Source organism: Bombina bombina, chromosome 12 (genome assembly GCF_027579735.1).
Source record: "Bombina bombina isolate aBomBom1 chromosome 12, aBomBom1.pri, whole genome shotgun sequence".
Classification (NCBI taxonomy): Eukaryota; Metazoa; Chordata; class Amphibia; order Anura; family Bombinatoridae; genus Bombina; species Bombina bombina.
In genome coordinates, this window is record NC_069510.1 from 107,707,665 (window position 1) to 107,734,202 (window position 26,538).

The 26,538-nt window shown below is 38.6% G+C and overlaps 1 protein-coding gene across 1 annotated transcript in view; it reads right to left on the minus strand.

Annotated features, from left to right (window-relative positions):
- COL27A1 (collagen type XXVII alpha 1 chain) overlaps positions 1 to 26,538 on the minus strand; it is a 591,531-nt gene that overhangs the window by 299,146 nt on the left and 265,847 nt on the right. Inside the window, exons 20-26 of the mRNA XM_053696152.1 lie at positions 20,853 to 20,906; positions 20,512 to 20,565; positions 17,925 to 17,969; positions 16,359 to 16,412; positions 15,123 to 15,167; positions 4,708 to 4,761; positions 4,444 to 4,497 (exon numbers count right to left, since the gene is read on the minus strand). Coding sequence (XP_053552127.1) covers positions 4,444 to 4,497; positions 4,708 to 4,761; positions 15,123 to 15,167; positions 16,359 to 16,412; positions 17,925 to 17,969; positions 20,512 to 20,565; positions 20,853 to 20,906 — 360 coding nt within the window. The remainder of the gene's footprint in view (positions 1 to 4,443; positions 4,498 to 4,707; positions 4,762 to 15,122; positions 15,168 to 16,358; positions 16,413 to 17,924; positions 17,970 to 20,511; positions 20,566 to 20,852; positions 20,907 to 26,538) is intronic.

The following is a 26,538-nucleotide window of genomic DNA, read 5'->3' on the forward strand; positions in this document are numbered from 1 at the left end:
GATCTGACCTTTGTGGATGGAAAAGTAAACCTTTTAGAATTTAGAGTAACAATGTCATGTATCAAACCCATGTGTCAGAGTTTAAGGCGAACAAATTGTATTTCATGGGAAATAACCTCCAACTAGAATATTTATGGAAGAACGTAGTGCTGCTTTAGAGATCTCTAGACTTGACTAGCATGGGCTTTAGTGTTTCTGAGGAGGTGAGCATGAAGCCCGTGAAACGCTTAACACTCTCAGGTGCCCTATTTGGTGATTGTTGATATCCAGCTTTTACCTGCACATGAATCCAATTGCCTGGTTGTTCCTTGTTATCTTACAACAAAATCAGACTTCCAAAAAGGACTCTGAGAGGAACCAATATAGGAAAAGTTATGCAAACAAGCAGTGAGGCTCCTTGGGGAGCAAAAAGATCATGAGGAACAAGGCTTGGTTGACATATGCTGATGGAAGAATGAATTCTTGCCTTTATAAATGATAAAATCATGAACTATTTTTATTTAAAGAGCCCTGTGCGCCTGCACTGCTACCATCTAGGCTATGGTAGGCAGACACAAAGGGCTCTATTTATCGCCCCTGTTTCTGGCGAGTCTTCAGACTCGCCAGAAACAGCAGTTATGAAGCAGCGGTCACAAAGACCGCTGCTCCATAACCTGTCCGCCTGCTCTGAGCAGGCGGACACACATCGCCGGAAATCAACCCGATCGAGTACGATCGGGTTGATTGACACCCCCCTGCTGGCGGACGATTGGCCGCGAGTCTGCAGGGGGCGGCGTTGCAACAGTAGCTCTTGTGAGCTGCTGGTGCAATGCTGAATAAGGCGACCGTATTTCTCGCCGTATTCAGCGAAGTTTGGCGGACCTGATCTGCACTGTCGGATCAGGTCCACCAGACTTTGATAACTTGGGCCCAATGTGTCTATAAATCTATCGCTAATGATAACTGTAGCTGACGGAATGATCCTCAATACTAGCTTGTTTGTACTAAAAAAACTTCTGCTTGAGCAAGTACAGACATTAAAGTGAAGGTAAACTTTGATGAATGGAAGCCCGTTTTTTAAAAAATACTATTAAAAACAGGGGCACTTTCTTTCATCAAAGTTTACAAAGCAGTCTTTTTGATTAAAAACTTACCTTTGTTCTTTTCACAGCCAGAGCAGCTTCCCCCACCCGGAGATCCTCTCTTCACACGTCATCAATGACTAATCCAGCTTCCTCCAATCACAGCTTTCCACCCGGGGTAGTCATTGCCTGAGGCCATGCCGTGATTGGAGGAAGCTGGATTAGTCATTGATGACGTGTAAAGAGAAGATCTCCGGGTGGGTGAAGCTGCTCTGGCTGTGAAAAAAAGGTAAGTTTTTAATCAAAACAGCTGCCTTCTAAACTTTGATGAATGAAAGTGCCCCTGTTTTTAATAGTATTTTCAAAAAACAGGCTTTCATTCATCAAAGTTTACTTTCACTTTAATGGCCCTGAAAATGCGAATAGTTCTCATTGTGAGATTAAATTGGGGCCTATCATTTAGAAGTTTCATGAACAGGTCTCTACTTTGTAGCCCATGAAGGTTGTGCCATATTCCAATAAAATGGTAGTCCTTTTTATGCAAACATTAGGGCATGAACCACAAAGGTTTGTAACAATTTCAAAATTGGTTTGGAGTTTGGTTAAGGAGAACTAAAATGCAGAGACTTGATAATTTTCCTGGTTTAGTTTACTCCTCCGTCATAGGGTATAATACAACGGATTTAAAGAGAAGACGGTTTTACTATTACAATGGAAACCTTGAATGTGAATGTACATTTTCCTGAATCAGTTCCCGGTTTTTAAAAATACTATTAAAAACAGGGACACTTTTATTCATGAAAGTTTAAAAATACTTACCTTTTTCATCAGTAAAGCCGGATCGCCGATCCCCTGCATGCAGTTGCTCTATCATTAAGTCACTAATGATGAAACCGGCTTCCTCCAATCATGGCTTCCCCTCCAGAGCGTCCATCTCGTGAGGCCAAGTCGTGATTGGAGGAAGCCAGTTTCGTCATTGCTTTGTAAGTACAGCAGGAAGAAGCAGACGGGGGATCGCCGATCCGACTTTGGTGAAGAAAAAGGTAAGTATTTGTATGAAAGTGCCCCTGTTTTTAATAGTATTTTTAAAAACTGGGCACTGATTCTTGAAAATTTACATTCAGTTTAAGCAATTTTCTCACCTTAACTTTAGTGAGGTATTACAAGTAAAAAGTGAATGTGACCGATCGTTTTAGCGCGACTGAAGACCTCACGTAAAGGGTAAGAAGTTTAAAAAAAAGTGCACTAAACACAACATAAAAATGACACTGATATATATATATATATACACACTACCTAATATATATATATATATAATATATAATAAAATGTATTCATATAAATATATATATAAAATAAAGTTATAAGGGTGAAAGGGACATAAAACAAAATTTTTCTTTCATGATTCAGATAGAACATACAATTTTAAACAATTTTACAATTTACTTCTATTATCAAATTATCTTTGTTTTCTGTTTATCCTTTGTTGAAAAGCAGTAGTGTGCACGTCTATGAGCACTATATGGCAGCAAGAATCTTATACATTAGCACTAGATGGCACTACTTTTTCCTGTCATATAGTGCTCCAGAAATGTGCATGCTATCTAAATATCTCTTAAACAAGGAATAACGAGAGAACAAAACACATTTGAGAGGAGTAAATTGGAAACTTTTTAAAAATTGCATTCTCTATCTGAATTCTGTCCCTTTAAAGGGTATATATATGGTATATCACAAGGTGTTTGACTGGAAAGGGCTATAATGGATATATACATACATGTTTGTGAGGCTTGGGTTTCCCTCACGCGCAAAAAAATTCTTTCAACTTGTAATACGCAAGCTAACACGTGTGTAAAAAAGTGTATTAGCACTCAAGCTGGGACCCTAATTACAGCTCCACTTTTACCTCTGTGATTACCTTGTATCTAAGGCTCTGCAGACTGCCCCCTTATTTCAGTTCTTTTGTCAGAATTGCATTTTAGCCAATCAGTGCTGACTCTTAAATACATTTTTGGAAGTGAGCACAACGTTATCTATATGGCACACATGAGCTAGCAGTGTCTAACTGTGAAAAACTCTTAAAATACACTGAGATAAGAGGCGGTCTTCAAGGGCTTAGAAATTAGCATATAAAGCTTTCAACAAAGAAAACTGAGAGAACAAAGCAAATTTGATGATAAAAGTAAATTGGAAAGTTGTTTAAAATTGCATGCCCTATCTGAATCATGCAAGTTTAATTTTAAATACACTGTCCCTTTAAAAAGATGTTAAACAGCTTGTGTGCAAAATATTTTTTTACAGCATTGGGGGGAGGGTGCTGGGTTACAGAATTTATTTTTTATCGTCTCTAGCGAGAATAAGACAAGCGCAATTTTTACAGACGTTTAATGTCCCTTTAACCTTCCTCAAATTAAATGGAGACAGCTACTTTCATGACTACCAATTTATCCTCAACCAGACTGAGGCCTGGGGACTAAAGTAGGTTTTGCTACAGGTTTTTGCTATATTTGACTCCATCCATTTAATTATCTGTCCCTAGCAAAGAAAATGATTTTCATAACCTGATGCTGCCACTATCATGCTTTACCGCAGGGATGGTTTTGACTTTACATCACATATAGAGGTCGATTTATCAAAGCTGAGGCGGACAGGGGCCCATATACGCACCCCTGTCCGCCTCAACTCACCTCCAGCGGGGAGAATTTCCCCAGAGGAATTTACCATTGCACGCAAGCGCTATTTTGCACTCGCATGCAATCCCGCCCCCTGCCCGCGCACAGACAATCACACGCGGGCAGGAGCTGTCAATTTCCTCGGTCAGACTAGACCGCAGAGATTGAATTTTGTCACTGTTGAATTGGCGAAAGGCTTTAACAAGCAGCGGTCAGATGACCGCTGCTTGTTAAATATGGAGTGCAGGTTCTCTTGTGAGAACCTGCAGCCGTAGGGTTTCAAAAGCTGGCGAAAGCCTTTGATAAATCAACCCCATAGGGCTAGATCTAAAAAAGCAGCATCAGTATGTTTTGTGTAACGTCTCCATCTTAGCTTCTGTATTACAACAGACGCTTTATCAGCAGCAACAGGTTACGTGTGGGTCTGCAACTCCATACGGTTGTCCCTGACCCCGGCGGTAGTAACATTGGTGCCTATTTCCTATAACTAACAGTGTTACTGTGCTGTATCCCTAGCAACAATCATTCCAAACTACAATGAACCAATCAGAATGTGAGGGATCAATTTTCACAATAAGCCCACCCAACCCCAATTCTGATAATAATATGTTAAACCAATTACAATTCATGTACGTATTAACTTAAATTAGCAATAACAGACAATAATTAATAAAAAGATAGTGGCAGAGAATGTAAACATTATTACTTACCATCGTTCCCTTAACACCAGGGGGTCCTGGGCTTCCAATCCCACCACGGTCACCCTAAAATAAAAGGGTAAAGTCTGCAAACAGTGCCTTTAAATCAATGACCTCTCCCCAACCCAAGTGAAGTAAAAAAATACACTTAATGCTCATCCAGTTGTTAAGGAACAAACGAATTCTTTTCTGATGTTTTGTATTGGCAATATTCCTCCGCATTAGATTGTAAAACACTGGCACAATATAATCAGGAGCTAAACGTTCCTCACTTACCTTCTCACCCGCTATCCCTGTCTCCCCTACAGGGCCAATAAATCCTGGAGGTCCCTGCACAGAAAACAACAAAGGTTTGTAAATATTTAGTTCCAGGAAAAACTCTGTACCAGGTAGCTCTATACTTTCCTACATCGCACAACCTACTCCTCTGCTCTATGAAATGATCGTTGTTGTATCATAAATAAAAGGACCAGTTAATACAGTCATTTTGCATAATAAAAAAGTATGATAAAAAGACAATACAATAGCTGTTAGGGGCCGATTTATCAAGGGCCGAAAGGCCCCTGATGTCCCCGTTTCCGCGCAAGCCTTCAGGCTCGCCGGAAACAGCAGTTATGAAGCAGTAACTGGCCCGCTGCCTCTGAGGCTGCAGATATCAATCCGCCCAATCCTATACGATCGGGTTGATTGACACCCCCTGCTGGCGTCTGATTGGCCGCGAATCTGCAGGGAGCGGCATTGCACAAGCAGGTCACAAGAACTGCTTGTGTAATGTTAAATGCCGACAGCGTAAGCTGTCTGCATTCAGCGATGTCTGTCGGACATGATATGCTACAGCGTATCTTGTCGGACAGACATCAATAAATCGGCCCCTTAGTCAGAACTTTAAATGAGTAGTAGATTTTTTAAACTTATGTCTATTTCCACTTATCCTGTATCATGTGACAGCCATCAGCCAATCACAAATGCATATACATATACGCTGTGAATTCTTGCACATGCTCTGTAGGAGCTGGTGACTCAAAAAGTGTAAATATAAAAAGACTGTGCACATTTTGGTAATGGAAGTACATTGGAAAGTTGCTTAAAAACAGAATTTATGTTTACCTGATAAATTACTTTCTCCAACGGTGTGTCCGGTCCACGGCGTCATCCTTACTTGTGGGATATTCTCTTCCCCAACAGGAAATGGCAAAGAGCCCAGCAAAGCTGGTCACATGATCCCTCCTAGGCTCCGCCTACCCCAGTCATTCGACCGACGTTAAGGAGGAATATTTGCATAGGAGAAACCATATGATACCGTGGTGACTGTAGTTAAAGAAAATAAATTATCAGACCTGATTAAAAAACCAGGGCGGGCCATGGACCGGACACACCGTTGGAGAAAGTAATTTATCAGGTAAACATAAATTCTGTTTTCTCCAACATAGGTGTGTCCGGTCCACGGCGTCATCCTTACTTGTGGGAACCAATACCAAAGCTTTAGGACACGGATGAAGGGAGGGAGCAAATCAGGTCACCTAAATGGAAGGCACCACGGCTTGCAAAACCTTTCTCCCAAAAATAGCCTCAGAAGAAGCAAAAGTATCAAACTTGTAAAATTTGGTAAAAGTGTGCAGTGAAGACCAAGTCGCTGCCCTACATATCTGATCAACAGAAGCCTCGTTCTTGAAGGCCCATGTGGAAGCCACAGCCCTAGTGGAAGGAGCTGTGATCCTTTCAGGAGGCTGCCGTCCGGCAGTCTCGTAAGCCAATCTGATGATGCTTTTAATCCAAAAAGAGAGAGAGGAAGATGTTTGTCTAAAATCCTTTGTAGCATCTAAATAGAATTTTAGAGCGCGAACAACATCCAAATTGTGCAACAAACGTTCCTTCTTCGAAACTGGTTTCGGACACAGAGAAGGCACGACTATCTCCTGGTTAATGTTTTTGTTAGAAACAACTTTTGGAAGAAAACCAGGTTAGTACGTAAAACCACCTTATCTGCATGGAACACCAGATAAGGAGGAGAACACTGCAGAGCAGATAATTCTGAAACTCTTCTAGCAGAAGAAATTGCAACCAAAAACAAAACTTTCCAAGATAATAACTTAATATCAACGGAATGTAAGGGTTCAAACGGAACCCCCTGAAGAACTGAAAGAACTAAGTTGAGACTCCAAGGAGGAGTCAAAGGTTTGTAAACAGGCTTGATTCTAACCAGAGCCTGAACAAAGGCTTGAACATCTGGCACAGCTGCCAGCTTTTTGTGAAGTAACACAGACAAGGCAGAAATCTGTCCCATCAAGGAACTTGCAGATAATCCTTTTTCCAATCCTTCTCGAAGGAAGGATAGACTCTTAGGAATCTTAACCTTGTCCCAAGGGAATCCTTTAGATTCACACCAACAGATATATTTTTTCCAAATTTTGTGGTAAATTTTTCTAGTTACAGGCTTTCTGGCCTGAACAAGAGTATCAATAACAGAATCTGAGAACCCTCGCTTTGATAAGATCAAGCGTTCAATCTCCAAGCAGTCAGCTGGAGTGGGACCAGATTCGGATGTTCGAACAGACCTTGAACAAGAAGGTCTCGTCTCAAAGGTAGCTTCCATGGTGGAGCCGATGACATATTCACCAGATCTGCATACCAAGTCCTGCGTGGCCACGCAGGAGCTATCAAGATCACCGACGCCCTCTCCTGATTGATCCTGGCTACCAGCCTGGGGATGAGAGGAAACGGCGGGAATACATAGGCTAGTTTGAAGGTCCAAGGTGCTACTAGTGCATCTACTAGAGTCGCCTTGGGATCCCTGGATCTGGACCCGTAGCAAGGAACCTTGAAGTTCTGACGAGAGGCCATCAGATCCATGTCTGGAATGCCCCACAGTTGAGTGATTTGGGCAAAGATATCCGGATGGAGTTCCCACTCCCCCGGATGCAATGTCTGACGACTCAGAAAATCCGCTTCCCAATTTTCCACTCCTGGGATGTGGATTGCAGACAGGTGGCAGGAGCGAGTCTCCGCCCATTGAATGATTCTGGTCACTTCTTCCATCGCCAGGGAACTCCTTGTTCCCCCCTGATGGTTGATGTACGCAACAGTCGTCATGTTGTCTGATTGAAACCGTATGAACTTGGCCCTCGCTAGCTGAGGCCAAGCCTTGAGAGCATTGAATATCGCTCTCAGTTCCAGAATATTTATCGGTAGAAGAGATTCTTCCCGAGACCAAAGACCCTGAGCTTTCAGGGATCCCCAGACCGCGCCCCAGCCCATCAGACTGGCGTCGGTCGTGACAATGACCCACTCTGGTCTGCGGGAGGTCACCCCTTGTGACAGGTTGTCCAGGGACAGCCACCAACGGAGTGAGTCTCTGGTCCTCTGATTTACTTGTATCTTCGGAGACAAGTCTGTATAGTCCCCATTCCACTGACTGAGCATACACAGTTGTAATGGTCTTAGATGAATGCGCGCAAAAGGAACTATGTCCATTGCCGCTACCATCAAACCTATCACTTCCATGCACTGCGCTATGGAAGGAAGAGGAACGGAATGAAGTATCCGACAAGAGTTTAGAAGTTTTGTTTTTCTGGTCTCTGTCAGAAAAATCCTCATTTCTAAGGAGTCTATTATTGTTCCCAAGAAGGGAACTCTTGTCGACGGAGATAGAGAACTCTTTTCCACGTTCACTTTCCATCCGTGAGATCTGAGAAAGGCCAGGACTATGTCCGTGTGAGCCTTTGCTTGAGGAAGGGACGACGCTTGAATCAGAATGTCGTCCAAGTAAGGTACTACAGCAATGCCCCTTGGTCTTAGTACCGCCAGAAGGGACCCTAGTACCTTTGAGAAAATCCTTGGAGCAGTGGCTAATCCGAAAGGAAGCGCCACGAACTGGTAATGCTTGTCCAGGAATGCGAACCTTAGGAACCGATGATGTTCCTTGTGGACAGGAATATGTAGATACGCATCCTTTAAATCCACCGTGGTCAAGAATTGACCTTCCTGGATGGAAGGATTGTTCGAATGGTTTCCATTTTGGACGATGGAACCTTGAGAAACTTGTTTAGGATCTTGAGATCTAAGATTGGTCTGAACGTTCCCTCTTTTTTGGGAACTACGAACAGATTGGAGTAGAACCCCATCCCTCGTTCTCTTAATGGAACAGGATGAATCACTTCCAGAAGATAACCTTGGGAGACTATTTCTAGCGCCCAAGGATCCAGAACAGCTCTTGCCCAAGCCTGAGTGAAGAGTGAGAGTCTGCCCCCCACCAAATCCGGTCCCGGATCGGGGGCCCGCATCTCATGCTGTCTTGGGAGCAGTGGCAGGTTTCTTGGCCTGCTTTCCTTTGTTCCAGCCTTGCATAGGTCTCCAGGCTGGATTGGCTTGAGAAGTATTACCTTCCTGCTTAGAGGACGTAGCACTTGGGGCTGGTCCGTTTCTGCGAAAGGGACGAAAATTAGGTTTATCTTTGGCCTTGAAAGACCTATCCTGAGGAAGGGCGTGGCCCTTGCCCCCAGTGATATCAGAGATAATCTCTTTCAAGTCAGGGCCAAACAGTGTTTTCCCCTTGAAAGGAATGTCAAGCAATTTGTTCTTGGAAGACGCATCCGCTGACCAAGATTTTAACCAAAGCGCTCTGCGCGCCACAATAGCAAACCCAGAATTTTTCGCCGCTAACCTAGCCAATTGCAAGGTGGCGTCTAGGGTGAAAGAATTAGCCAATTTAAGAGCACGAATTCTGTCCATAATCTCCTCATAAGAAGAAGAATTACTAATAATCGCCTTTTCTAGCTCATCGAACCAGAAACACGCGGCTGTAGTGACAGGGACAATGCATGCAATTGGTTGTAGAAGGTAACCTTGCTGAACAAACATCTTTTTTAGCAAACCTTCTAATTTTTTATCCATAGGATCTTGGAAAGCACAACTATCTTCTATGGGTATAGTGGCGCGCTTGTTTAGAGTAGAAACCGCCCCCTCGACCTTGGGGACTGTCTGCCATAAGTCCTTTCTGGGGTCGACTATAGGAAACAATTTTTTAAATATGGGGGGAGGTACGAAAGGTATACCGGGCCTGTCCCATTCTTTATTAACAATGTACGCCACCCGCTTGGATATAGGAAAAGCTTCGGGGGGCCCCGGGGCCTCTAGGAACTTGTCCATTTTACATAGTGTTTCTGGAATGACCAGATAATCACAATCATCCAAATTGGATAACACCTCCTTAAGCAGAGCGCGGAGATGTTCCAACTTAAATTTAAAAGTAATCACATCAGGTTCAGCTTGTTGAAATTTTTTTCCTGAATCTGAAATTTCTCCCTCAGACAAAACCTCCCTGGCCCCCTCAGACTGGTGTAGGGGCCCTTCAGAAACAATATCATCAGCGTCCTCATGCTCTTCAGTATTTTCTAAAACAGAGCAGTCGCGCTTTCGCTGATAAGTGGGCATATTGGCTAAAATGTTTTTGATAGAATTATCCATTACAGCCGTTAATTGTTGCATAGTAAGGAGTATTGGCGCGCTAGATGTACTAGGGGCCTCCTGTATGGGCAAGACTGGTGTAGACGAAGGAGGGGATGATGCAGTACCATGCTTACTCCCCTCACTTGAGGAATCATCTTGGGCATCATTTTCACTAAATTTTTTATGACATAAATCACATCTATTTAAATGAGAAGGAACCTTGGCTTCCCCACAGTCAGAACACAATCTATCTGGTAGTTCAGACATGTTAAACAGGCATAAACTTGATAACAAAGCACAAAAAACGTTTTAAAATAAAACCGTTACTGTCACTTTAAATTTTAAACTGAACACACTTTATTACTGCAATTGCGAAAAAGTATGAAGGAATTGTTCAAAATTCACCAAAATTTCACCACAGTGTCTTAAAGCCTTAAAAGTATTGCACACCAAATTTGGAAGCTTTAACCCTTAAAATAACGGAACCGGAGCCGTTTTTATATTTAACCCCTTTACAGTCCCTGGAATCTGCTTTGCTGAGACCCAACCAAGCCCAAAGGGGAATACGATACCAAATGATGCCTTCAGAAAGACTTTTCTATGTATCAGAGCTCCACACACATGCAGCTGCATGCCATGCTGTTCTCAAAAACAAGTGCGCCATACCGGCGCGAAAATGAGGCTCTGACTATGATTAGGGAAAGCCCCTATAGAATAAAGTGTCTAAAACAGTGCCTGCCGATATTATTTTACAAAAAATACCCAGATTAAATGATTCCTCAAGGCTAAATATGTGTAAATATGATCGATTTAGCCCAGAAAATGTCTACAGTCTTAATAAACCCTTGTGAAGCCCTTATTTACTGTCTGAATAAAAATGGCTTACCGGATCCCATAGGGAAAATGACAGCTTCCAGCATTACATCGTCTTGTTAGAATGTGTCATACCTCAAGCAGCAAAAGACTGCTCACTGTTCCCCCAACTGAAGTTAATTCCTCTCAACAGTCCTGTGTGGAACAGCCATGGATTTTAGTAACGGTTGCTAAAATCATTTTCCTCATACAAACAGAAATCTTCATCTCTTTTCTGTTTCAGAGTAAATAGTACATACCAGCACTATTTTAAAATAACAAACTCTTGATTGAATAATAAAAACTACAGTTAAACACTAAAAAACTCTAAGCCATCTCCGTGGAGATGTTGCCTGTACAACGGCAAAGAGAATGACTGGGGTAGGCGGAGCCTAGGAGGGATCATGTGACCAGCTTTGCTGGGCTCTTTGCCATTTCCTGTTGGGGAAGAGAATATCCCACAAGTAAGGATGACGCCGTGGACCGGACACACCTATGTTGGAGAAATGACATGATCTGTCTGAATCAGTTTAATTTTGACTTGAGTGTCCCTTTAAGGAATCTTCATATTTTCAGTTGAGCACAATACATAACAAAGACCTAGAAGTCAGTATTTTTGTAATGATATATCTTAGTACCCACAGATACCCGCCTTTATATATAAAGCACTAAATACAAATTTAGAAGCCATACCTCGAGTAAAGACCTAACCCCTACAGATGATAAAATCCTCTGGTTATATAAGCAGTATTTATTATAACGGCTTCATGGAATCGAACATATGTGCCCTTTTTGGCTACAATAATCAAGAATAGTTAAAGGGACAGTCAAGTCCAAAAAAAACTTACATGATTTAAATAGGGCATGTCATTTTAAACAACTTTCCAATTTAATTTTATCACCAATTTTGCTTTGTTCTCTTGGTATTCTTAGTTAAAATCTAATTCTAGGAGGTTCCAATGCTAATTTCTTAGACCTTGAAGACTGCCTCTAATCTGAATGCATTTTGACCACTAGAGGGCATTAGTTCATGTGTTTCCTATAGATAACATTGAGCTCATGCACGTGAAGTTACCCTGGAGATAGCACTGATTGGCTAAAAAGCAAGTCTGTCAAAAGAACTGAAATAAGGGGCAGTTTGCAGAAGCTTAGATACAAGGTAATTACAGAGGTAAAAAGTGTATTAATATAACTGTGTTTGGTTATGCAAAACTGGGGAATGGGTAATAAAGGGATTATCTTTCCTTTTAAACAACAAAAATTCTGATGTTTACTGTCCCTTTAATTGGTTGGTATATCTGTTGCCATAGGACATCTTGTCCCATTTCTGCATACAAATAATGTACTTTATTGTGTCAAACAATAGTTTTTATTTGCATTACTAATAAATCTTGGTATATAGAGAGGTTTTAGAATATCAAAAATACTATAGCACAATTGTACTTTTCATTTATCCAAGTATCATTTCAGAAACAGCAGCATAAATATCCAAAAGAAAAATGCAATACACCTTAGTTACAATGCAAACGTCCTGCAGATATACATAAGCATGGCAGATTTAATCCCGCTACCTATGTTTTGTATGTTGATTCTTAGGTTCTAAAGGGACAGTACACTGTAAAATTGTTTTTATATGAATGTATTTTCATAGCTTGTTATACCGACTGCAGAGTATACAATGTATGAGACAGGTTTATTTCTGTATATGAAGTAGCTGGTTTTGTGCTTTTAAACCACAGCTTATTACAATGGGTTAAGCTTGCAGGTAATATCAGATCTCATTTTATCACTTTGTGTACACACACTTGCTTCCTTATCTCATATTTGTATGGAAAACCAAAGTTCAATACATAGAGAGAACAATGGAAAATTATTATATTATTACTTAAAGGGACAGTCCACACCAGAATATGTATTGTTTTCAAAGATAGATAATCCCTTTATTACCCATTCCCCAGTTTTGCATAACCAACACAGTGATATTAACACTTTTTACCTCTGTGATTATATTGTATCAAAGCCTCTGCAAACTGCCCCTTATTTCAGTTCTTTTGACAGACTTGGATTTTAGCCAATCAGTGCTGGCTCCTAGGAACTCCACGTGCGTGAGCACAATCTTATCTATATGAAACACATGAACTAACACCCTCTAGTGATGAAAAAATGTCAAAATGCCCTGAGATAAGATGCGGCATTCAAGGGCTTAGAAATTAGCATATGAACCTCCTAGGTTTAGCTTTCAACTAAGAATACCAAGAGAACAAAGCAAAATTGGTGATAGAAGTAAATTGGAAAATTGTTTAATATGACATGCCCTATCTGAATCATGAAAGTTTGTTTTTGACTAGACTGTCCCTTTAACTATACTGCACCCCACTGGGAGTGCAATTTATTCTGCTGGCTCTGTTTACTTAGGCTTATCAATAGCCTAGACTCCAGTATAGAAACTTTCAGTATAGGTGGGGATACCACAGGCTAAATCAGCTATTTCAAATGCCAAAATAATGGTAAATGAGCTACTTGTAAACAATTTAATACACCCTGGCAGGTAAAATTGATCATTTGGAACAATTTAAAGGGGAGAAAATGTTTGGGTGAACTGTCCCTTTAACTAAAGTTGCTAATTACATTGCATAGCATTGAATCACTTCAACTACTTAAAGGGACACTGAACCCAAATGTTTTTCTTTCATGATTCAGATAGAGCATGACATTTTAAGCAACTTTCTAATTTACTCCTATTATCAAATTTTATTCATTCTCTTGGTATCTTTATTTGAAATGCAAAAATGTAAGTTTAGATGCCGGCCCATTTTTGGTGAACAACCTGGGTTGTTCTTGCTGATTGGTGGATAAATTCATCCACCAATAAAAATGTGCTGTTCACAGTTCTGAACCAAAAAAAAAGCTTAGATGCCTTCTTTTTCAAATTAAGATAGCAAGAGAATGAACAAAATTTGATAATAGGAGTAAACTAGAAAGTTGCTTAAAATTGCATGATCTATCTGAATCACAAAAGAAAAAATTTGGGGTCAGTGTCCCTTTAAGTAGAGGAGGAAGTTTTACTGGGAAATAATAAGTTCTGTGTTAGCATTGAATATATTATTGTTATTGGCTGAACTGTTAATGATTGCTGTGTTATTGAGCTGTCACAGGGAACTGCAAATTCTAGATGAGGTTTAGGCACATGTTATAAGTGATCCATGTTATATAACAGCACCAGAAAGGCTCTGAATAGCCTATAGCAGTGGGTTATGGTACAGTATTTTGTTTCTAGAAGGGGTTAATAGACTGCATCTGGAGAAACTGACAATGCAGTTTAACCCATTGGCTGCTAAGCCATTTCCCACCTGGGTACTAAGCTGGTTTTGATCTTTTTTTTTTTTTTTTTTACTTTTATAAATATTTTTTTTTTTTTACACTTTTACTTTTTTTCCAGATCCCCAAGACTTATACCATCTTAAAGGTTGGGGGTCTGTAGCTGCTTAGATGCCTGCAATACAGGCATCTAATCAGCATGCCCCCATCTCCCTATATTGTCCGTTATTAATTTTTAATAAAGTTGCGCAGTGACATCACGTCATTGAGCGTGACGTCACCGCGCGAAACGTGAAGTCCCGACAATGCCTCTCACTATTTAGGCCAGATCGCCGGGGTGTGAGTCCCCAGATTGCCCTCAAGGTGGGTGAGTGCTAGCAACGGCTCTGAGCCGTCGTTAGCACCGGACTGAGAAAATTTGCGACGGCTCAGAGCTGTCGTTAGCACTCAAGCGGTTAACAATAATTATTCCCTTGGTTGCCAGACAGGGTAGCAACATATTGCATAGCAGATTCTGAAGACATCAGTAAAAATGTAATACAGGTATACTCCGCTCATACAGCGGGTTAGGGACCGGAGCCCCGCTGTAAAGTGAAAACCGACTTAAAGTGAAACAAGGCAGTTTTAGCTTTCTTTTCACTTGCCAGTGTGTTTAAAAACTTGAAAACATGTTTGAACTAACAAATATTAGGAGTGCAATAGTGCTGCATTTAGTTTAACCCTAGCACAGAACAGTATTCAATAAATGCTGTACCTGTAAAATAGTGACATTGACTGTAGTAAAATTTGTCAGACTATACCACTGAGACACAGATTGCACTGTAATGCTGTAAACAGAGTGAACTGCGCATAGCAAAATGGTGCCAGACACTTTTCTCGCAATCTCACGATGATTACAGCACTGTTTCAAAATCCTTGGAGGTTGAACTTCAGCTCCACAAAGCGCTGTATTAGCGAAGCGCTGTAAAGTGAAGCGCTGTAAAGTGAGGTATACCTGTATAACCTTTAGATAATGACCTTGATATCTCTGAAATTATTAGACATGAGAAGGATATTAGAAGAAAAAGGCAAACTACCTGTTCACCAATTTTCCCAGCTTTTCCTGTGTTTCCTGGCTCACCCTGTATAAACAGCAATAGACAAGACAATAAAACGTTACATTAAACAGTGCTCATATAGTATAAACAAATATGTTAAATCAAAGGAAGCATAAAAATAAACATTGTGTAAAAAACAGCACACAACTAACTTGTTTTCACACAAAATGAGCTCTAAGAATTTCTCATTGTAGACCATGCACTCAGGGAAATAAGAGAGCAGATATCTTTAAACTTAAGTTACATTCTGCCTCTTCTGAGCATGAGCAAAACAGACTTACTATCTCTGTAGCATTATCTGAATAGTAAACCAGATCAAGTTACTCTAGAAGATTTATATCAAGCTAGACACATTTCCTGTAGAGACTAAAGCCTCCTTGTAGTGCTGTGACAGGAAGTAATGGACACTGCACAAATTAAGTTATTAAAAATAAGAAATAAAAGGTCAAATTGTTTTAAAATGATGGTTAATACATTCTTCAATTATTTTTTATTAAGTATAACTCACTGCTTAGTGCATTTTTATTACAACAATACAACAGAATGTCTAATATCCCTTTAAAGGCATTAATCTCAGGTCAATGCACATTAAATTATTTAGCAAACCTTCAAAACCAGGTGTAACTAAGGAAGTGTTTAAAGATAACCTCTGATTAACTACAAATAATGAATGATGTTGAAGTTCAAATGAACCAAATGGCACATTTTACCTAGAGCCATAGTACTGGAAACTGATTGGCATTATCTAAACACCAATCAAAGTGTTGAGATCACTAAATGATTCATTCTTTGAAACATTATTATAAGGATCCGGAGGTTTGAATTAGAAGTGATAAGAAGGAATTACACATATGGAAATAGGATGTATAAAAAAACGGAGTCAGTTTATGGCATTAGTGTTCACCCTCTACAAGCGCCAGGAAAACCAGCCAGGTCTGCGGTGCGTCAAAACCTCCCAGACTTACAATCCATGCCAAAGAAAAGAAACTCTTTGTTACTCTTCACACAATGCCAGCAAAAGACAATCAAAACACCAGTTTCAAATGAATCATTTTCTTGATACATCTGCCCCATTGGAGCGGTTTCATGTGCTGTGTAATTGTATAAACGCAGATTTTTAAAATGTATTAAAACAACCTAGAGAGATATATTTTAATGAAAAAGGCCAGGTATTGGACTGCGTTACTGTGGGTCTTGGTCTTACGGATTTCTTACCTTCAGACCATCAGGTCCAGGTAGACCAGGGAACCCCTTTCTGCCCGGAAACCCCTTATGGAAAAAACACACAAGTTTATTTGTTCAAAATAGCAAATATAAACAAGTTGCGCCTGCAAAATGTAAAGTAAACCATTTAATTAAAAACTAATACCTCTGGTAAACGCTGTACTTAAATAAGTAAAAATATAATTAAGTTCCCTCTATTCTGCTTTTTTGTTAAATGTTATTGTTAATGTTATTGTTTAAGTTAACTACATTGAGACGCTTCGTCCTCGTACTTTGTACCCACACCAGTTGTTTCTTATATTCCTTTCTTGGACTCTGCTTCAGTTGCCAGAAGTGGTCAAAAGCAGAAACATCTTGTTTAGAAAACCTTACTCACTATAAACACCGGCAGATGCAGTGAGATTAACTTCTCTTGGGTATATTTATTAATGTGCGAGCGGATGTAACGTATCATGTCCGCCGCACATCGATAAATGCAGACAGCATACGCTGTCGGCATTTATCATTGCACCAGCAGTTCTTGTGAACGGTTGGTGCAATGCCGCCCCCTGCAGATTTGGGGGTGTCAGTCAACCCGATCGTATAGGAGCAGCGGTTTTAAAAAATGGTACTCAAGCTTGATAAATTGTCCCCTCTGTGTGGACTAAGCTATTCTGTATCTGAGGAAGGCTTAAAGGGACATTAAACCCACATTTTTTCTTTCATGATTCAGGTAGAGAATATCATTTTAAACAACTTTCTAATTTACTTATATAATATAATTTGCTTCATTCTCTTGATATTCTTTCCTGAAAAGCATATCTAGATAGGCTCAGTAGCTTCTGATTGGTGGCTGCACGTATTTGCCTCATGTGATTGGCTCACCGATGTGCATTGCTATTTCTTTAACAAAAGATATCTAAAGAATGAAGCAAATTAGATAATAGAAGTAAATTGGGATATTGTTTAAAATTGTATTCTCTGTCTGACTCATGAAAGAAGAATTGTGGGTTTAAAGTCCCTTTAATGCTGGTATACTATCCTAACCTTTGCACTATTGGCTGAAATATACAACACCTGTACTGTTTATTTAAATATTCAATAAAAACTATTGAAACAAAATAAAAACGAATACAGCAGTATTAGTTGCGTACTTCCTACCCATTGGCTGATAGATACGTCCTGCTGATGCTCATTGGTGGACATCTTTTACTTAAAATAAATCAATATGTTTAAATGCTTTCATAAGTATCACGGAAAATGACCCCTTTTTAAAAAGACACAAATAGAAGAACCATATCTGACAGATTTACTGCCCAAAAAACAGTTTGTTACATTTATTTTATGCCCAAATGGGCAGCAATATGTTGCACAGACAGTGATGGTTCTATTTCTGCTTTTAATAACATTACCGTGACTTGGTGTTGGACATCACCTCTTGTAGGTGTTTTTGCTGTTCAATATTAGGTTACGAAAACATTTAGTAGGAAAATGTTTCATTTCCTAATGATGCAGAAAAAGTCTCATGAAAACATTCCTTTATTTTTTATTTTTTTTATAAATCTATAAAATTGTTACCTCCAGACCTGGAACTCCTGGTGGCCCAATCGGTCCCTCATCTCCCTAAAATTAAATAAATAAGAGATAAGAAAAAAAATATTTGAAATAATAACATAGCACATTGGAAATCAAAGTATTTGGAATCGACTATCAGCTTAAAGAGGCAGTTTACTGTAAAATTGTTTTTGCCTTCATGTGATTCCAATTACTTTTCTTACCAGCTGCGGAGTATAAAATGTATGAGATTTGCTTTTTAAGGTTTATTTGTGTATATGAAACAGCTGATTTTGTGTTTTGAAGCCACAACCTAATAAAATGGGTTGAGCTTGTAGGTATAATCAGATCTCATTATTTTATCACATTGTGTACATATACCTGCTTCTTTATCTTATATCTTTAGGTATAATTAGATCTCATTACTTTATCACATTGTGTACATATACATGTGCCTTTATCTTATATCTGTAGGTATAATCAGATCTCATTACTTTATCACATTGTGTACATATACCTGCTTCTTTATCTTATATCTTTAGGTATAATTAGATCTCATTACTGTATCACATTGTGTACATATACCTGCTTCTTTATCTTATATCTGTAGGTATAATCAGATCTCATTACTTTATCACATTGTGTACATATACATGTGCCTTTATCTTATATCTGTAGGTATAATCAGATCTCATTACTTTATCACACTGTGTACATATACATGTGTCTTTATCTTATATCTGTAGGTATAATCAGATCTCATTACTATATCACATTGTGTACATATACATGCTTCTTTATCTTATAGCTGTAGATATAATCAGATCTCATTACTTTATCACATTGTGTACATATACATGTGTCTGTATCTTATATCTGTAGGTATAATCAGATATCATTACTTTAATACATTGTGTACATATACATGTGTCTGTATCTTATATCTGTAGGTATAATCAGATATCATTACTTTAATACATTGTGTACATATACATGTGTCTTTATCTTATATCTGTAGGTATAATCAGATATCATTACTTTATCACATTGTGTACATATACATGTGTCTTTATCTTATATCTGTAGGTATAATCAGATCTCTTTACTGTATCACATTGTGTACATATACATGTGTCTTTATCTTATATCTGTAGGTATAATCAGATCTCATTACAGTATCACATTGTGTACATATACATGTGTCTTTATCTTATATCTGTAGGTATAATCAGATCTCTTTACTGTATCACATTGTGTACATATACATGTGTCTTTATCTTATATCTGTAGGTATAATCAGATCTCATTACTGTATCATATTGTGTACATATACATGTGTCTATCTTATCTGTAGGTATAATCAGATCTCATTACTGTATCACATTGTGCACATATACATGTGTCTTTATCTTATATCTGTAGGTATAATCAGATCTCATTACTGTATCACATTGTGCACATATACATGCATCTTTATCTTATATCTGTAGGTATAATCAGATCTCATTACAGTATCACATTGTGTACATATACATGTGTCTGTATCTTATATCTATAGGTATAATCAGATCTCATTACTATATCACATTGTGTACATATACATGTGTCTGTATCTTATATCTGTAGGTATAATCATATCTCATTACTGTATCACACTGTGTACATATACCTGCATCTTTATCTTATATCTGTAGGTATAATCAGATCTCATTACTTTATCACATTGTGTACATATACATGTCTCTTTATGTTATATCTTTAGGTATAATCAGATTTTATTACTTTATCACATTGTGTACATATACATGTGTCTTTATCTTATATTCATAGGTATAATCAGATCTAATTACTTTATCACATTGTGTACATATAAATGTGTCTTTATCTTATATCTGTATGTATAATCAGATCTCATTACTTTATCACATTGTGTACATATACATGCATCTTTATCTTATATCTGTCCATAAACCAAAGACCAATATTTGGAGAGAACAATGGAAAATAAAGACTGTATTACCTCATTTATTCTATACCCCACTGGGAGTTTAATTTATTCTGCTGGCTGTGTTTACACAGCTTATCTATATAGCTTGGACCTAAGGCCAGAAACTTTCAAAATAGGTGGGGATACCACAGGCTAAATCAACTATTTCAAATGCCAACATAAGGGTAAGGGAAATACTTGTAAACAACTTAATACACTCCAGCAGGTAAAGTGGATCATTGGGAACAAATAAAAGGGGAGACATTTTTTTGATTAAACTGTCCCTTTAAGTCTATACATGACCAGCTGCTTTATGTACCAAATTCAAACTCCCTGCAGCAATATCGTCTACAAATAATAACAAGAGAAGATAGCAACAAGGGCTGATGAATATGCAGAGACAGCCGGCAAAGCGCAGTAACCACAAAACACGACACAGCGCTACAAAGAATGCACAGAAGCAACACGTGTACTAAATTGGTATTAAATCACTAACTATGGTAAGGCCATGGTATAATTATGCCAATAAATTGATCTGTTTCATTTAGGGACTGCAACGGATTTAGCAACATATTCTTGTAACTTCACATGAGGCATCTTAATTTGCTGTAAAGATTCACTCACCTCTTGCCCAGGCTGGCCTCGGGGCCCCGGGAATCCTATGGCACCCGGTTTTCCCTGAAAATGAACACAAACAATAGGGGTCTCACAAAAGCAACGACAAACATTTTAGGACACTTTCAGAAGAGGAGCGAGACACGCTGGAACTACAGCACAACTCTGCCATGGGATAGCGTCCAACGTCAATTTTATGAAACAGAGAATTTTGGAGTAACCTCAATACAAACAGCAGAGGATCAAGCTCTTGCCAGGACAATTTTCAGGAATTTCACCTCAGCGTTTTTTGTTTTTTTTTACGGCTACCAATGGCTCAGGAGAAGGTATACAATGCAAGTATGTCTCACCTTTAGACCCTCTGGTCCGTTTTGCCCTGGAGGTCCAATATCCCCTGGAAAACCCTACAAAAACAAAAAACACCTGTATCTGGTGGGAGCTTAAGAGTGTTCAACCAAGAGATTAAATAGCTGCGCTCTCCAAATAAAACACGTGTGTGTGAAAGGCTATGTGTCTGCAAGCCATGTGATCATCCTGCATTTCCAGCATATGATGATATAAATTAATAGCGCTATAAACACAGAGTTTGTCCATAAATTAAATTCACAGCCAATGTTAACATCATTCTGTCAAAGATGTTGCAGTCAATAGAGCTACAGTTGCAGCCTAGTGCTCATGATTCCACTTATACAGTAAGTTATATAGCTTTAATTATGTGCATTCGATTTAAAGGGACACTCAGGTCAAATTACATTTTCATGATTCAGATACAGCATGTAATTTTAAACAACTTTCCAATTTACTTCCATTAAAAAAAATGTACACAGTCTTTTATATTTACACTTTTTGAGTCACCAAATCCTACTGAGCATGTGCAAGAATTCACAGACTATACTTATATGCATTTGTGATTGGCTGATTGCTATCACATGGTACAAGGGGAGTGGAAATATACATAACTTTGAAATTTGTTATAAAAAAATCTACTACTCATTTGAGGTTCAGACTAAGTGCTATTGCATTGTCTTGTTATCTTGCATTTGTTGATTATGCAAATCTAATGTGTTGACTGGTCCTTTAAAGCCGTAAACACATACACGTGTGGATAGGAATGGTTCATCTATTAAAGGGATACTAAACCCAAATGTTTTCTTTTATGATTTAGATAGAACATGCACTTTTAAGCAACTTTCTCATTTACTCATATTATCTATTTGTCTTTGTTCTCTTGCTATCTTTATTTTAAAAGCAGGAATGTAAAGCTTAGGAGCCGACCCATTTTAGCTTCAGCGCCCTGGATAGCGCTTGCTTATTGGTGAATACATTACGCCAACCAATAAGCAAGCATAACCCAGGTTCTGAACCAAAAATGGTCCGGCTCCTAAGCTTACATTCCTGCTTTTAAATAAAGATAGCAAGAGAACGAAGAAAAATTGATAATAGGAGTAAATGAGAAAGTTGCTTAAAATTGCATGCTCTGTCTGAATCATGAAAGAACAAAATTGGGTTTAGTATCCCTTTAAGATCATAGCATTAATGGCATTGTGTGCACAAGAATATTGCTTGTGCACGAAATACGCTGGAAACCTGTGAATATGCTGAAAAACAGTTTATGTTTTTTTTTTTTGTATTATTAAATGAAATTTGCAGACAATAATATGGACTAAGCCTATTTTCCATTGCTAACACAGAAGAGGAAACCTACCTCAATTGCCAGATTTTTAATAACAAACAACCATGTAGGAGTGGAACGTGGTATTAATCAACCTTTCCACAACCACAAAGCGTCTGCTTATATATTTTCCAATAAAATCAGCAATTTTTAAACTAGAAAGCATGACTTTTCTTTTTTTCCTAGTAAGCTCTTTATAACCAAAATGAGAATAAAATATCTAACCAGTAATGTCATATATTTTCATCAAATAGACAAAGTTCTAGTCTGAGAAAGGAACAACTTCCCTGTCTGCCAAAGTCTTTCCCTAACCTGAACGAATCTTATAAACTTGGTAATGTACTCTGAAAATAAAACACAACTTAAAGGGATATTCCAGCCAAAATTGAAAACCACGTGGGTGCATTTATGTATTGAATAGAAGCAATTTTGTAATATAAATGCATTAGCGAAAAGGCTTCTAATTAAAGCTATAGCTGTTTCAAAAGTATATTTAAAGGGACACTGTAACCAAAATTTTTCTTTCGTGATTCAGATTGAGCATGAAATTTTAAGCAACTTTCTAATTTACTCCTATTATCAAATTTTCTTCATTCTCTTGGTATCTTTATTTGAAATGCAAGAATGTAAGTTTAGATGCCGGCCCATTTTTGGTGAACAACCTGGGTTGTCCTTGCTGATTGGTGGATAAATTCATCCACCAATAAAAAAGTGCTGTCCAGAGTACTGAAACCAAAAAAAAGCTTAGATGCCTTCTTTTTCAAATAATGATAGCAAGAGAACGAAGAAAAATTGATAATAGGAGTAAATTAGATAGTTCCTTAAAATTGCATGCTCTTTCTGAATTGCAAAAGAAAAAATTTGGGTTCAGTGTCCCTTTAAGTATGCATCGTGCACCAGCATTTTAAACACAGCGCTTATTTGGAAAGCCTAAGGTGCTTGTACCATCTGGTAATGACTCCATTTGTTAATTGCCGACATGATACAAGCCCCACTGATTATCTGAGCAGCTGCATTATTTAAAATGTGGGTGCAGTGACAATATCTAGCTATGCTTCACATGCACGTGCAGAGAAAATGTTAACACTAAGCAGTGATAACTTTTAATAGAATCTTTTTTGCCAATACGTCTATATTGCAAATATCTTTCTATTTAAAGATGTAATTCAACTATGTGCATTTATATTTTGACTGAAATGTCCCTTTAAAGGGCCATAATTGTTGAAAAATGACATGCTCTAATTCGTTTCAGCATGTCCTTTTAAGACTAGTGACCCTGCACTATTATGCATTTAAACACACAGTAGAAATACCACATGGGATCCACTACTGGTTCAGAGTGGAAACCAATGCAGATCCAATCAGCACCTGCTCAGGACTCTGTGTGTTTAACCCCTTTGAGTGTGTTAAACAAATAGAAGTGCAAGGTCGCTAGTACAAATTAAAGCAAGTAATTTGTCTATTACTGACATCAACACAATTTTTCTATATGGTTCTACAACAGTAAGCAACAATGTTGATAGTGGACTCTTGACTCACTATTACAATATAGCTGACAAGTATTTATAGAAACCAAGGATCACAAGGCGCATAACCTAATCTGGCCACAACGTATGTTTTCTCCATCTAAGCCCATTACATTGAATGCTTGAATTTGAGAACAAGCAAGAGAATTCCGTGACTTATTTTACTGCACTAAGACAAGAGTAATCTATAGAATTGCACTCAAACTGAGCTTTGCACTCAAACTGACCTTTCTCACAGCACAGTGGGAATATCCTATATGCAAAGAAGCCAATCACATTAAGGTGGAATGCATGTACTTAGCAGGTACCCATTCTGATTGGTTGCTATACATACACAGAGCAGTGTGGAGGTAAGTGTAATTTAAATGTTGACATATAAATAATTGCCCAGTAGTGTTTTAATTGAAAAAAATACTCGATTACTTACTATTTCAGGAGGCCTGCAGGAGGGAGGAAGGGAGGGTATAATACCACGGCCTTGTCAATGGTGGCGAGACCCGTACTATTATAGGCAGGAAAACCCTTAACGACTAGTGACGTCGTGATAGTTAAGGGGTTAACCAAAACTCTACCACTTAAGTGGAATTTTTGCTATTAGCTTAGAGCTCAAGCGTTATCAAACATGAATTTTAGAGAGTATCCTCTTAGAAATTATGGGCCAGAATACAAGTGGAGAACTAAAAGTTACGCCCAAGCGAAAATGGGTTTATCGCCAGTGTTTTCACACGTCGGATATTTCGCTCGTATTACAAATTGAAAGTAAACGCAATCGCTTGAGCGCAATTGAAGTTAATGCTTGTCAGTAAATCGTTTCCTCAGAGCAATCAGGTTTCCACACGGGTAGGGTGTTAGGTTTTTTTCCACTTTTTTTTTGCTCCATTGACTTGTAAGATGTGCGCTACCCGACGCGCACAAAAAGCTTACTTCTTGCCGAGTTAGTGCTTGAGCGGGAGCGTTAAATACCGCTCCACTTGTAATATGGCCTAATATGAGGGAAAGTGCTCACCTGTGCCACCCGACATGAATATTGTAGCTTGCATTATATTACTGCTCGTACAATATATATTATTAACTATGGATTTGTAATACTGATCCAAAAATGCGAGAATTACACATTAGCATTCTTGTGCTCCACTTGTAATCTGTCTTTATGAGTTTAACTCCCGCAATGGGATTATACACATCAGATCCTGCTCAGAAGCCACAGTGGTTGAAGCTCCTGAGCTGAAACTGCTGGTGATTGGATGGGTTGTGCGACTGCGGCTGCTCTTGATTGGCTCACTAGCTGTACCTTGCCCTGGACCAGAAGTTCTCTGCAGCAACTGAACATGACTTTATCTTTGAAGGGGATAAACAAAAACTGCATGCTCTAATGAATTTTCAACTATAATGTCAACAAAATCTGGAGAACAAACAATATGAGGTTACATGATATTACTGCTGCATGGTCATCATATGATTACAAATACTGTCAGGTACGTAGCATTTGGTTGATAATCTGTAAAATAAGAATAAGCAAATCTGGTGCAAGACACAGACATTTATTAAAATGCATCAACTGCTGCAATTCTATAAAAGGTATCCAGGTCTTGACCACTCCCATAACAAGAACACTATTTTCCTCTTTACCGTGATAGTTTACTCTCGTGTAATGTGACCACAGTTCTACGTTAGGTTTGTGGAAGGTCTCAGGCTAACAATGTAATGCTTTGAATAGTGAAAATAATACCCTAATTTTAAAGAGTGGCTCATACCTGTATCCTGGAAAAGAGTGTGCAGGAAATGCTTACATAAATGGCAAAAGCAAACCACTTGTACCAATCGTTATTAATCTAAGTATATTGGAAAGTACAGTCATATTTACACAGTGTAAACATATTTTGCAAAGGTATGTCCAGATTTTATATTCACTATTTCTTCACCTTCTGAGCAACAGCACATAAATCAGATTACTTTTGGGTAACTATCAAGTTGCCAACTAGAGAAAGCCAGAAACATTAAGCAAACATTTAAATTGGAAGTCCTCCTTCACCCACCCATGTTCAATGGCGTGGATGATATGGATGACCCAAAAGGGCAAGTGGGTGGAGGAAGGGGTAAAAAGGAGATTTGAAAATCATGTTAGAGGTGAGATTAAGATCCACCCTGGAGTGTGAAATGTCCTGGACCAAAGACTGAGGAAAGAGGAAAAAAGTAGTATCTATGCCCAAGAAATCAGATCAAGGATGATTCCAGGCAGGGATTGTCCTCTCTATTAGCTATGGTAGAATAGACTAGGGAGCAAGTACCCAATCCTTAAGACTTAAAAGAAATAAAACAATAGAAAAAATAAATAACAAAATGTATGCTTACTTGATAAATTAATTTCTTTCATGCTGGTTAGAGTCAACAATCAATTACACCAGGGATTCACTTCCTGGCCACTAGGAGGAGGCAAAGTTTCCCAAAAGTCTCAAGAGTACTTCAACCCTCCCACCTCACTCGTATGCCAGTTATACATATAGACAAGGAAGTAGAGTAAAAATAAAAGGTCAGGGAAACAGAAGGGCAAAATAGAAACCTTCACCAAAAAAAAAACCTTATGTTCATATCCATAAATATTGGGTGGGGCTTGTGGACTATCACCACCATGAAATAAATGAATTAATCAGGTAAGCATTATCCTATTATCAAATTTTCTTCATTCTCTTGGTATCTTCATTTGAAAAGCAAGAATGTAAGTTTAGATGCCAGCCCATCTTTGGTGAACAACCTGGGTTGTTTTTGCTGATTGGTGGATTAATTCACCCACTGATAAACAAGTGCTGTTCCGTGTTCTGAACCAAAAATTGGCTGGCT